The following is a 14,423-nucleotide window of genomic DNA, read 5'->3' as shown; positions in this document are numbered from 1 at the left end:
GCTCCATTTACACCTGGTCATTTTATGTCACTTGTATCTGAATTGTATCCGCATAAGATTTACACTTCGTCAAATGCATTTCAAGTTAGTCAGACTGCTATATAGTATTTAATGTGCAAATCAGTGCAGAATAACCAAAGGCCTTTACTGTTTCTCATTTCTCTTTTTTTCCCCTGTTCTATCCAAAAAATAATTGCCACCACAAAAATCACTATTTTGAATGGCATTGTTCACTGTTTCCTGTGCATTATGGCTACGCATTAGTCATCGCGGTCATGGATGACATTATAATGTAATGTACTTGGATGTGTACTGCCTGTCAATTGTGGCTTGGAGAGACAGATGTACTTACACTAAAACATCCGGCTAGAAAGCGTTTCAGACTCCTGAAGACTGGTCCGGCTGTTTTACGAGGCTGAAGTCGCTTCTCATTCGCCAGCTTCTCGTTCTAATTTTCCTATTTCACCTTAAATTCTGCCTTGGCGCTGAATGTAACTGCTGCACCATTTAAGGTGGAACGGGAAAATACGAAAGAGAAGCGAGTTCATTTTCGCAACTTTTTTTAACCCTCGTTGCAGATTTAACCAACCGCGCTGCTTATAAATGTGAATAAGTCCTCCAAATGTTCGTCTTAATCTGTTTTTTCGTTCGCTACTGGCGAGGCCAGACCTCGGTGCTATGTGACCTGCTGTCTGCTGTCTGTTCTCGGTCGTTGAGAACCAGGGCTTTCACGCTATGCTGCACACTTTGGAGCCGAGATTCAGCGTCCAGTCTCGAAAATATATACAATAAATTGTAAAATATAAATTTAAATCTTAAAAAATTAGACATCAAAAGGAATTTAGATGTTTTATTCAACATTATTATTATTATATGTAGTGTTATTACACACTGATGAGCCAAAACATTATGCCTAACATGCTGTTGGTCTCCCGCGTGCCGCCAAAGACCTCTGAAGGTGTCCTGTGGTATGTGGTAGAGGTCTGCACGGGACTGTTTTTTTTTAGTCCTGCTCCCACAAGTTTTCATCCCACTCCCACCTGCAACCGAAACGTTTTGGCCCGCTCCTGCGCAGTTCAAACAAGGCAAACTGACATCCAACATATGACACAGTCTATTCACAAATACATTATCCTCGGCTGAAATAACACGCCAGTCATGGTCATCATGCTCACTGTGAAGTAACTTCACCAAATGCCATTTACTTCCAGCAAACACAAAGCACGAACTAAACCACAGAATGGTTACTTTTGGTCTTTTGCTGGGCTTGGCATCTGTGGCCGTCGGACTATAGGCTCCACATCTCTGGAAGCTACAAAAATTGTGTGTTGTTCAATAATCGTTGCATTTGGCACTGAAATGTGCAGAAGTGTGTTCTTTGTTGTGCCTTTCACTCAGAAAATCACCATGCAAAACATGCAATTTCACCAAAACAGCTCAAACGTTTGCATCGGTCTCAAGTGTTGGGTTGCTATTGGCCTAGTGTGCTTGAATGTTTGGACAAACACTCAGGCACTTAATGCGCAAATTGAAGGGTTACAACGGGATATGTTAAGATTTACCCATGTAGCCTTTAAAAATCTAGGGTTCTGTTTAAAACAGACAAAAAAAGCAAGCTTTCTTTGACCACTGACTTAACCCCTTGGCCTGTGTGACTCCCCAGCTCCCTTCAAGCTCTGACCAGTCACTCAGAAAGGATATCAGCCTTTTTCTTCTTCTGCAGCTCCTCCTGCCACAGGTCATACCTCTTCAGCTCGTGCTCGATAATGTTCATACACAGAGCGCCAATCTTGTAGTAGGTGATCAGTCCATGGAATTGGATGAAACTGAGGAAGGAACACTTAATTGATTTGACTCAGAGACCTGGACTACATTCAGCCATGCCAAAATAAAGCTTTAGTAAGTGTCAAACACAGACTATGATTGATGTGAACCAATTCCCTTTTACCGTCCAGCAGAGAAACACTGAACGGGAGCAGAGCCAAGAACTACTATGGGTTTTCACAGTCACCTATGCAATCCATTGTTCAAATTGCTTTTGACAGTAGACAACATACTGTATTATGATGGAGCAATTTAGCTCTATTATTTCACAAAATGAAAACAAGCCTCCATAAATGGAATACTGTCAAAGTGCCTCTGCTAGTCAAATGAGAGAGAACGAGAAAGACCTAAAGAAAGGGAGAGACACACATAGAGCAGGCAGTGTGCGCCTAACAGGCGGGCTGCATCGTACCTGGAGAAACAGAAGAAGATGTAGATGATGGTGGTTGCCAGATCTACGCTCTGCTTCCAGTCCTCTCTCAGTACTCGGGCCAGAGCACCCAGGGCCGTCTCTGCAGAAGAGAACATGCAGAACACTCAGTATTAAAACCGATAAATACATTTTCAAGCTTAGCATCTTTTATAGGTACATTCATATGAATTTTAGTAAATCAACTCCTGGCTGAACCTTAGTGGCCACAGTACTAATATTTGTTCGATATAATATTTGCTAGATACATACACAACATGTCCAAAATTATTCAGACACTCCTTGTAATTAGTGAACGCAACTATAAAGGTAGACCCACTGCTGAACCATCACTCACACAGCTTGTATAACTAAAATAAAAAAGCACTGCCAATAGAACTGGCCGCTCTGAAGCAGTCACACATGAGCCTAAGGTCACCATGCCCAACACCAAGCATTAGTTGTAAGGTAAGACCACCCCCAGCACTGGGGCACTGAGCTGTGGAGAAGCTGAACTGTGTTCTCTAGTGTGATAAAGTACCTTTGAGATGAACTTCATTTGTCTCAATGCTATCAAATCCTCACAGTTTCAACATCTAGTGTAACGCCTTCCAAAAAGGGTGGAGGCTGTTACTGCAGCAAATGCAGGACAAACTCTCAGTTATTACTCCTGATTTAAGAAGAAGCAACAGGCAAGTGTCTAAAAACTTGCAGACTTCCGGGGTGGATTTCCTGCACAGTGATTAAGACTCATACTGAACTACACAGCATTTGAAAGCTGGTTCTTCACTGAAAGGACAATATAGTCCAGAACTAGGTTTAATCCCTGGCCAGGAAACAAACCCATGGTATATTTATTTACTCCACTATGAGACATGCAAAAGACAGTCATCCTCAACTTCATCCTCAAAACAAAGTGATCATAAGTTCAAAATCAGCTAAAATCTGATTGGCTAAGCCACGTTTGAGGCAAGTGTAAAATGTCTATCTACATATGAATCCACAAATCAAGTGAATTCTGTATTACTACGTCGAGTTATTAAAACTACTGAACTGTACATGGACTAATCTTAGAATGTTATGTTACTTGGCAACTACAGCCTACTATCAACAAACTACATTGCTCGGCAAAAGAAGTATGTACATTAGTGGGCCTTACTGATTGAACACTGGTGTATTTTATTAGACTCCACTTTGACAGCATTGTACAGAAGTGACAAGCCTCTTGATGCAATGCTTTGTATTGTTTTCACTCTGCTTTGTCTTGTGCCTAACAACATCTGTTAACCATGGTAAAATCACTGTAACACATGGCTTTTAGATCCTTATTGCTTCTTTTAACTCATTTGTTAGGTGAGTTAGATTTAGGACATTCATTGTGGATTCCTTAACATTCCTTCTGATCTGCTAAATCAAAGTGAGTAAGCTATTAGCACTAAAAGAAACTAAGCTATGCTGGGTGAAAGAGTACAGTCAGCATGTATGGAAGCATCAAAAGCAAGTCAAACAAATGTTGGTCAAGTACCACAGCACTGATGTTTGGGGGAACCAGCATTAGGATGCAGAGAGTGAGGGACAGAAAGAAACGGGGGGGATGAGGTTTCGCAAGCCAAACCAGAGGGAAGCAATGGAAGAGGGGTTAAAGCAACACAGAGGGGGGACAGAGTTTCAGTTACAGAGAAGAGAAGGCATGGAGGGCAAGAGGGTCAGAAGAGGCAGGAGGAGGCAGTAGAGGTCGTCTCTCTTGCGGCATGAGAAATGAGACTTCCTCTGTGAGCGGACATGCGTGTTACGCTGTAGCACGCGCCCCCTGGGCCTTCTCGTTTCCGTATGGATCCCGCCGTGACCCCGTTATAGTGTTATCACCATTTCCAAGCACAATAACAGTAATGTCTTCTGACAGGTTCACTGAGGATGTAATGCACTGTGACAGGAGAGATGTACGGAGGACGTGTTGTTTTGAAGGGCAGCAAAGGTGTTGTTATGCAGAGAGAGAACACAGTTGGGAAATAGTCAGTGAAAAGGGATAGTCTCTGAATACATGCATAAAAGGTGAGAGAGGGGGCTTGTACTGCATTATGGCCTGACCATGGGAAATGCAAGTGTCAAGACTGTACACACCCTAATTTAACAGGCATGGTTTTTGATAGCATGAAAAAGTTTTTCGGGGGGCTGGCCAATTTTTAATTTAAACTTATCACAAAGTCTCCAGAACAAAAGTCTAGAAGCAACACTACATTTGTAAAACATGGGCTCAGGAGACAATGAGTTTGACTTAATGTCTGCAGTATGACTAACTGATTAATAACGCTCCTGGTGATTCTCCTGCAGGGTTTTATTGAAGCTGTAATCATATCCACCTGATTCTCACATTTAGCTGCTTCTGAAGGCTTGGTGAACAGAATCAGGTGTTTTCAGTTAGGAGCTTGTATATAATCAAAAACTGGCCAATAGGCTTGTCTCAAAGTTGCAGACTGTTCTGCACTGTGTATGAAGGATGAGGGTGATCAAAGGTCAGTTGAAGGAGTCCTTCAATTGAAGGACGTATTTCTTTGCTGCATTTGAAGGATCCTACAAAGCGGGACAGCCTTCCGTGACATATCGGCCAAGAAATGCAGTCTTCCTTGGCTGCAGCCTTGGCTTTGAGATATGGCTAAAGACTTATCAGTTGGAAATTTTAACATTCATTGTGATTTCTTCCCTTATATTTCTATTTTTTTTTCCTTATGGTAAGAAAACAAAACTGCAAACCAATGGAATATTTTTGAAATAAAAAAAAATGTACTGTGCTGGCTGTTGGTAAAGTGAGCTAATTGTAAAATACCTTTGAAACCTCCTTATGATTTTAATAATTTTGGCCTGCAGAGTAAACATCACAAATGTTTCTGGTTGTATAGCATTTTTTAAACAATAATGACAGTATAATGCACCTAGCAACAAACTCCATGAACAAATAAATGAACAATTAATACGTTATCTGTCAGGTTTTATAGAACTCTGTAGTGTACAATTTCACTGCTCTGTCATTTTATTTTTTGTGTTTTTTGTCCATCAGTGTACTTTTACTACAAAACCCAATAGGCATTACGCAAATGTGTCATATAACCATTGGGACAGTACTCAAGAAAGCCTGAAGGCTAGCCACTCATCTATAGGCTAATCGATACAGCCAAGGTGCTAGCTTGGATTTGTAGGATAGAGCTTACCTCAGGTCATCATCAAACTGTTTTTCAGGCACAATTCAGTTGAGGAATGTCTGCAGAGTGCAACAGGTGTACAGAATATGCAGAGGCAAATGCTAAAGCTAAAGCTGGCTAGTAGATAGCACCTGTGCCCTGCACAAGAGAGATCAGTGTCCATTTCTCTGTCCAGGTTCAGGCCCTAATACCACAAATGCTACATTCTAGTACTATTCTTCTCTCTGTATGAGATCCCCTGCTATATAAGGTAGGATACTATTTCCCTGAAAAAATATACTAAAGTGGTTAGCAACTACTGGAAAGGATATTAAAGGGGAATTTCTGCAGAATTAAAGGATTAAAATTTATACAAAATAATTCATAGTGGATTGATGTGAGATGCTTCATTCCAGAGAAACGTACAAAGTCAGAATTGTTCACAATGGTGGTGATGGGACCCAGACGTCGCATTTTAATACAATTCTGCATTTTTAAATGGCAGAGAGATACCTGCAGGGTGTTGTAATGCAAAATAGTGTGCAAAGAAAACTCATTACCAGTTACAACATGAAACTGTAATAAATCTGTGCCTGATGGTCGAGACATTGCTTTACAATAGCGTTGCGAAGCTTTCTGGCTTAAAATGCATCTTTTAAAATACACTCATGGCAGAGACGCACATGCAGGGTGTTAGAAATGAGACTTCCTCTATGAGCGGACATGCGTGTTACGCTGTAGCTTGTGCCCCCTGGGCCTTCTCGTTTCCGTATGGATCCCGCCGTGACCCCGTTATAGTGTTCAGATCATAAAGAATACTGTAAATCCAAACACAAGGCCTGTGGGCCAGATCAGACACAATCCTATCCAGCCTGCAAAAGTATTTTCATTTTCAATTAGTATTAGCCTGTTTCACAATGTGCTGCACTACAGTCCCCAGCATGCACTGCAACATAATGTACGCTCCAACTCTCCTTCCCCAACAATAGGCATAAAGAAGAACTGAAGCTGCGTTTCAGCTGCAGTTCAACCAACGGAAATACTTAATGCCAGCTCAGCAACTCTGAAACTGAGCCTGAACTTGCAGTAAAGAAAAGATGTCAGGTGTCTAGTTTAAGCAAATAGGTAAGTTTCAAAGACTGAGCTCCTGGGTGCATTTAAATTTTGAACATTTCAAGTATTCATGTAACATTACAAAGTCTACAAAGTGCCTATATTTTACTGCTTAAGTTTTTGCATATTTTGAATAAACAGTGGCCAGTTTGGGTTATAGCACAACATTAATTAAAAATAAAATAAAAACATTTTTTATCTGGCCCACGCATTTGGTGAGATTTTTTAATATGGCCCTTTTACTCGTTCAGTTCGACACCACTGCTGTAGATCTATCTTTACTGGACACAAAATGAATGCCAGAAACAAGGACTTGTCCTTTCAGCCAAAAAAAAGGAGTTCAACCAGAGAGCTGCCAGGCAAAAATACTTCCATTTTGTATGGTTTTGGCAAGAGGAAAGGGGGAGTCATTCCCCTTTATGCAGCTTGATTTACTTATTCTGATGCGAACAAAAAAAACCCCAAAAAAACAACAAAAAAAATGCTGCATACTCAGTTACTGTTCTCCCCTTGGATTTGAACTTGCACCAGATAATCATGGAAGTCTAATTGGCCTTTTAGAACAAAGCCTATAGCTCTTTGGGTGGTGCCTCGTAACAATGAAGAGACTGTGAGTACAAGTTCTGCTTTTCAAAACTCCCCAAATAAACATGAACAAAGGTCTAAGTCTAACTAAGGCAACCCTAGGGTGAGCATTTGTATACAGTTACCAAAGTTACCAAAGTAAGTCCATGTTGCCCCGAACTTTGTTGATGCAGCGTACCGTTCTGTAGCAGCTCCTCCAGGTTGTCGGGGTTACGGGCCAGGTGCAGGATAAGTGTAGCTCCTCTGATTTTTTCTGGGACATCCTCGTACAACAGCTCCACGTAATCATCAATGCTGTTAATGTTGGCCTCCTCATCCAGCTGCAACATCACAACATCAGTATGTCAGTATGTGAAACTCCATTCAGAGTGGTTTGATTTGAAATGCTCCATTTAGAGAAACTTAGAGTACAAACTGTTCACAGTGGTGCTGAACCAGATGCCTCTTAAAACTACTTTGCAGAATGATTATGAAATCTTTTTCTAGAAATGTTGTTTTATGATGGTTTTGAGAATGTTTGAGAAATAATATATTTTACAAGACCCATTCATGGTGTAGAAATACATGCAGATTACTGTAAGGCAAAACAGTCCCCAAAGAAAACTTTTTTCCCCCCAAGATATACCACTATTTCACAACTGTTAACATAAGTGGTGGTTTTGGATGGTAAATATAATGAGTATACTTGTGTTGTACACAATGTATTGTATCCTGTCATCAACACCATAGAGAGTCTGTAAGTTTCTCTACAGTGAACCACTTCACTTCAAAATGTTCACATCTCAATGAAGATTCCCCTTTAACTCATCACCATACTACAAAACCTATGCTTAGCTCAAATAAGGGCTTCTACTCACTGCCCACTTTGCAAGCTGCACCAACCTCATAGGTCCACTATACATGCATACATTGTGCTGTTGACTACACATTATTTGGGGGTGGCAGCAGTGACATTGACATAGCAGTGGTATGGTAGTGTGTATAGTGCTTGTATGTGTTTATTAAATACAGTAGGATTGCTGGAGTGTTTACACCTTAAAAACACCCAGTCAAGGGCAGCTCTGTGGTCAAAAATGAACCACTGATGAAGGTCTAGAGGATAGCTAATGCAAACTGTCCATCAACACAGTCAACTACAGTCTCTAAAGGTGCATTTATATCTGGAGGGTCCCTTGGCTCTGACCAAAGAAGAAAATGATGCATTGGTGCATTATAGTTCTCGTTCACTTTGGGTTCACACAGACATATTTGACACTGAAGCAAAAGATGTACACAAATGTCATATGGTTAAAAAGTCACAAGTAATTAGCCAGATTTTACGATGCATATTTGCTAACCATAACTGGGCTAATATCTACCCGATTCTCTGAGCCACAGTGTAACTCTGGCCTAAATGAGCGTATGGAATTTATGAATGTTTTGGTTTATCTGTGTTGTGACATATTAGACCAATACGTCACAAGAAGCTGTGCACTATGGTGGTTTCCCTAAGATTTAAAGAGGGATGAAGTCACAGCAACACTGTAGACTCAACTGGTTAAATGCTTTTATAAAACAGTGGAAATCTGGTCCATTAACAATACAATTAATGTGTGCAGTCAGACGTGTATACTCAGTATCTTTTAATGGCTTCATATGTGCCTCAGCCATGTTTTAAAACCCAAAATTATCCATTTCATAATTACCAATTCAGGGTTCATAGAGAGCTGATAAAACACAGGCACATGTCAAAACAGCATCAGATATTTTCCATGGGCAAAAAAAGCTATGCAGATAATGGTTCTGAATCTGTATTTGGTCGTCTTTCATCTGTGTAACTTTCATACAGCAACCAATCCACACCAAGCACACAGCAATCACACCAGAGTTCATTCATCAATCCAAGTGTTAACACAAATTAACTGTGCACTAGCAAAATTAATCTACAACACAGGGGTTTCTAATAATGTCAGCAGTTAGTTCAATGACTACTGAAATGAATGACTACTGGTGGTGAGTAGCAGATACATTTAGGCCCAATCCCATTTCTTTTTTTTACCCCTACCCCTTGTTTTCGAGTGTCACCCTAATCCCTTGGAACTGGGTTACAAGGGGTAGTGGCTGAAATCTTGCCCTACAAAATGGGACAACCTTCAACACACTGCTTCATTAACAGCTACTAGCGCTGCTCTGTAGGCGACCCAGCCCGTCTTCAGTGATAGCAGAGAAGGGAAAAGTTCAGCTCCTCACTGCTGGGCTTTAGTTACAATTAGGGCATCAGTAGCTTTCAAAGAGGGGGACAACTATTAATCATCACCCTCTGCTAATTCTTTGGTGATACGAAGCTGAAGTCAGCTATTCACCAGCTTCTTGTTCGAATTTTCCCATTCCACCTTAAACGGTGCAGCAGTTACATTCTGGCGCTTCAGGTGTCAGAACTGCTGGACTATTTAAGGTAGAACGGGAAAGCTAGCGAGACATTAGCATACTATTAGCGATTTTTAATGCTTGTTATGAAGAAAACGACCATAATACACTGAAACGACATTAAACTAAGATAATACAGTGGTTATCGTAATTTTTAACAAGAAAATTCTCACATTTGTGGGTTTCTTTGGTCGCTCGAGCCGCCATCTTGCTGTTTTATCTTTTTTCCTCTTAACTCTATTTGGACTGTGCCTCTAGAACACCTCCGTTTGGAGGGACATGAAGCCGTAACACTTCGCCCTCCCCCTCTATCTTAACAAAATCAGGACACCCTAACTCTAGACGTGAACGCGCAAAACAGAGGGCTAAGGGCGAAGTAGTAGGGGCGAGGGGTAAAATGGGATTGGGCCTTACACTGCACATAAAACAGAAATCTTCAAAGTCATACCTCCATCCCTTCGAAAGGAGTAGGATCCCTTGGCTTAATCTGTTTCTTCTCCTTTTTCTCTGAAGATTTGAAAACATGAATATAAACAGGCTATAACCAGAGGGTCATTTGTTCATGTTTTATTTATCACATGCAAAAGAAACAACTTTCTTTTCCTTTCCCTCCCCTCTGTTGTAAAACTGACAACAATGAGTGCTTTACATGCACTCAATAATCCGATAACTGCAGAAAATCAGATTTTTTCAGTAATCAGATCAACACAATTACATGCACTTGAGTAATCAGATAATGGGGAAACTCCAGGTCTACATGAGTCAGACAGTAATCAGATTTCTGCTTTGCAATCAGCCAATAAACTCACAGAAGAAGACGTGACGTAAATGTAACGCAAATCTCGAACTTCATTGCTGCGGCTTTTTTTAAAACATCGCACCACTTTACCTGAAAATATGAGGTAATCTAGAAGATGAAGGACATTTAAATCCTTTTTGTGTGTTTGGTTTCAGCGCCGCTCCAAAGGTGTTTTGCTGCGTCTCACAGCAACGCTGCTTACTTATTTCTGGTACCGTCATTTGTTCTCAAGCATGCGCACACTGAGAAATCCGATAGAAATCCGAGCATACATGCACTGAGAAATCTGATTACTGAGGTAAAATCCAGCTCTCTTTATCGGACTTCTTAATCGGATTTCTAGATCAGAGTATGGTGTTTACATGACAATTTGAATAATCCGATGACTGCAGAAATCCGATTATGATCGGATTATTGAGTGCACGTAAACGCGCTCAGTGACAGAAACAGACTCCTCCAGCCGACCCGTACCTGTGGGAGACTTGCGGTTCTGCAGATAGAAGAGCAGCTGCTCCACTTCTGGAAGTTTGGACGGGGAAATGAGCCTGCATTCCTCCACCACCTTCCGCGCTAAAGATCCAACGTCAGTGTTGGGACTAAGGCTTTTCAGACGAATGCTGAGAGAGGGGAGAGAGTACTCATGTAATACCTTTACTCTTCTGATATCGATATAGGATTCTTGACTACCAGCTGATACTGACGAATAATCCTGACAACTTTCAGATTTTTCTTCTTTAAAATCTACTATTGCTCAAACACTCAAATACATAATAACACGACATGATCACGTCAGTGTGTGCTATTCCAGGTTAGATATGTTAAAAGACTGGACAGGATACATTCTCTCTTCCTATCAATATCTGATCTAGCATTTTCTGCTGATACTGGCCGGTACTGATAGCTGTCGTCAGATCTCTGTCAGTGGCATCTCTAGACAACTCAAAGTTCATGCCAATAACACAGGCTTTAGGTTGACTCATCTGCCAGAGAATTAGAGAGAAAAATTCCTCTTATTTCTCAGACGGAAATATGCTTTTTAAACTTGTAGCACGGCCGTGTTCAGCTACAGCACCCTGACTGGGGTTACTAATCAGGAAACAACTAACTGCACTCTCACAACCCTGTATCCACCCAACCCGCTCAACAGTTCGCATAACCCGTAAACATTACAATGCATACTGAACATGCAACCGAAAACCTTTTCCTCTACTGTTTTTTTCTTAACCTCTTAGGCTTGTGGGTATATTTTGTTTTTTCCATTTGAATTCACATGACCAAATCGTAAGGCAAATTATTCAGTAACTGCATGAAATAAATGAAAATTTTTAATTTATTTATTTATTGTAAAAGTTCCCCTCAAATTAACAGAACGTGTGTTTTATGATCACACATATTGCTATATGCTTACAATTTACTGCCGAAAGCCAAAAATCTTAGACGCTCTTTGTATTATTTTATACAAATAATTTTTACAGAGCAGATCACTGAAGAGACGCCATCTGTTTATAGTTTATAGCCCAGATTTGTGGAAAAATGGGTCGACTTTCAGTAGACAAAAAAATTAGTTCAGCTTTTTTTATTATAAGGGTTTAAAAATACATTACCCATCTATTTGACTGGAAAGAAGACAGTTACAGCTCTCATACGACCCCCACCTTCTGAATGTAGCTTATGAAATATGAAAGTTATGAAGAATATGACGAAGTGCGTTTTGGAACCACCGGTGGTCCCAAGGAGTTTAAAAGATGAACTAAATACAGTAAGCATGCATAAAGCATCATAGGAACCACAGCAAGCTCTGGCACCACAATATCTGTCACCTAGAGGTCTTTTATAGTAGGTGATAACACTGCTTACATTTTCTGACAGGACTTGCGTTCTCCCAGCATTGCATCCCCCGTCTGTCCCAAAATCCTTGCTTCCACTTCATAGTGTACAACAAGAGCCTTCTCCGTAGGATGGACATCCAGACTGCCTCCCTTGACTTTCCTAATGGACACAAAGTCACATCAAGTACACACTCAGTTATATATTGAATACATAATTGGTTGATAGAAGTTCATTTTGTTTTGTTGTACAAAAACCTGAAGAAGAGTCTTGGTTGTTGGGAGGCAGTTCAGAGTGATGTGGTTTATGCTTTATTACAGCGACCCATAAAAAGATATCACATAAATGAGCATATCATATAAACGAGTGAGTCATCTCAGCTGACTAAGCTAGCTAAGCTAACCTAGTTAGCTAAATAACGGCACTCATTTGACATGAAACCTTCTTATGACAGCCACTAAATGCACTCCGTAGACCTAGCTAGTTCACCCAAACCACCATTTCAATTTGACATGTATTCCACTGCTTTTAATCCCCAATTTGCGAGTCGACCCGCAATAAGAGCAGCAAAAACCGGTCACCGTTATAACGAAATAGCAAAACAGCATCATAAACACTCACCGCGTTAAATATCTCACGTCGTCTGCCTGCATTGTTTTTATTAACAAACCTGTCAAGACTGTGCGACGACTGTTTTAACGTTATATCTCTTCTATAACCTTAGTAATTTTGTGAACTAATCATCTTATTTTGTTTGCTGCCCTCACAAATGTTGATGTTTGTGTTGCCAGGGCGTATAACCGATCTCCCATGATGCAGAGCAGGGCGACAGCCGGTTTCACCGCCATCTGTAGGTGAGGAGGATTCAGTTAAACTCACTCTGGATCCCAAATTAAGAAGCTCCTGCTGCCGGTTCTCTACAGTGGACAGTAGTATATGGAGTATATGGATTAATTAGACCCTGCTGAAAAGGGACCATTAAAAACATTATGATTAAAGATACATATGCGTACCTAGCCGCCGCGTTGGGTCCAGGCACGTCAACTGAGCCGCCATTTTGGGGCGGTCAGCATCGCTGCTGGACTGCATTCAGTACCATTACAGAGCGGCAGTTTAAGAAAAATACTGTCCAAAATTACACTATTTCAAGAAAATTGCTCTCAGAAAGTGGGATAGGATTATATAACGGAGGGAACGCAGTGATCCACGCTCATATTTATGTGATTTGTATTGTCTGTGTGATGTTTATGGACATGGCCGTGAGGTTGGTGAGGCACAGAGAACCTGTTGATATGATTGTTTTTCCTCTGGTCTTATATTAAGCTTATTTCATTTAATAGTCTATTCAGGGGATCTTACGGAGCCCCGCTGGTGACATCCTGTATACATATATAAAAATAATGCATGGCCACGTCTTAGTAAGGTGTGGAAATGAGATGATTAAGTTGTGGCCACGACTTAGTAAAGTGTGGGAACGAGATCCTAATGCGTGGCCACGACTTAGTAAGCCGTGATCTCATTCCCACGCCTTACTAAGTCATAGTCACGACTTAATCATCTCATTCCCACACCTTACTAAGTCGTGGCCATGCATTAGGATCTCATTCCCATGCATTAATAAGGCGTGGCCAGGCATTATTTTTATTTATACAGGATGTCACCAGCGGGGCTCCGTAGGATCTTAACTTTATGTAGCAGTTATTTTTTTACAATGATGGTTAATGCTTTGTAGCTAGGTAAGTTATAGCATTCCTTAATCCATAATTCATAATAGATTAACGTTGGCACCTTCTTACACGAACCTGAAGTTAGCTTTTTATTTGACAGCTTCTTGTTTGAATGTTCCCGTTCCACCTTAAATGATGCAGCTTCAGGCACCAGAAAGTGACAGCTGCACCATTTAAGGTGGAACAGGAAAACTCGAACGAGAAGCTGGCAGATAGGAAGCCAAGTATCCAAGTATCAGATAGAGAGCAACAGACTACGTGGCATCTATATATGTATCTATGATTAAAACTCAATGGTTTTGCTGTCTCATGAGAATTGGCTTGGTTTCCAGCAGAGACCACTACTTTCCTGTAGAACACCTTTAGATATCATTAGGAAACCATCAAATGCATTTAGAATCAGCCATTGATCACCTGTTAAACCATTAGGATCCTTTACCCTGTGATATCAACCCATTAAAAAGCCAGAACGCATTACAAAACCACCAGGAACCAACAGGCAAACTTAATGTTTTATATGTTTTTTTTCAACAGGCTTTCTTTCCTCTCTGCTGTCT

At 40.7% G+C, this 14,423-nt stretch overlaps 1 protein-coding gene across 1 annotated transcript in view; it reads right to left on the bottom strand.

Moving 5' to 3' along the window:
• Positions 1-12,942, bottom strand: part of kifap3a (kinesin-associated protein 3a) — a 46,680-nt gene extending 33,738 nt beyond the window's left edge. The window contains exons 1-7 of the mRNA XM_036581431.1: positions 12,761-12,942; positions 12,170-12,301; positions 10,784-10,929; positions 9,962-10,020; positions 7,286-7,427; positions 2,237-2,336; positions 1,702-1,826 (exon numbers count right to left, since the gene is read on the bottom strand). Coding sequence (XP_036437324.1) covers positions 1,702-1,826; positions 2,237-2,336; positions 7,286-7,427; positions 9,962-10,020; positions 10,784-10,929; positions 12,170-12,301; positions 12,761-12,792 — 736 coding nt within the window. The 5' untranslated portion in view covers positions 12,793-12,942. The remainder of the gene's footprint in view (positions 1-1,701; positions 1,827-2,236; positions 2,337-7,285; positions 7,428-9,961; positions 10,021-10,783; positions 10,930-12,169; positions 12,302-12,760) is intronic.
• Positions 12,943-14,423: the final 1,481 nt, after the last annotated feature.

The sequence above is a fragment of the Colossoma macropomum genome, unplaced genomic scaffold (assembly GCF_904425465.1).
Source record: "Colossoma macropomum unplaced genomic scaffold, Colossoma_macropomum, whole genome shotgun sequence".
Taxonomy (NCBI): Eukaryota; Metazoa; Chordata; class Actinopteri; order Characiformes; family Serrasalmidae; genus Colossoma; species Colossoma macropomum.
Note: the sequence above shows the minus strand (reverse complement) of the source record. Positions and strands in the feature narration are given on the sequence as shown.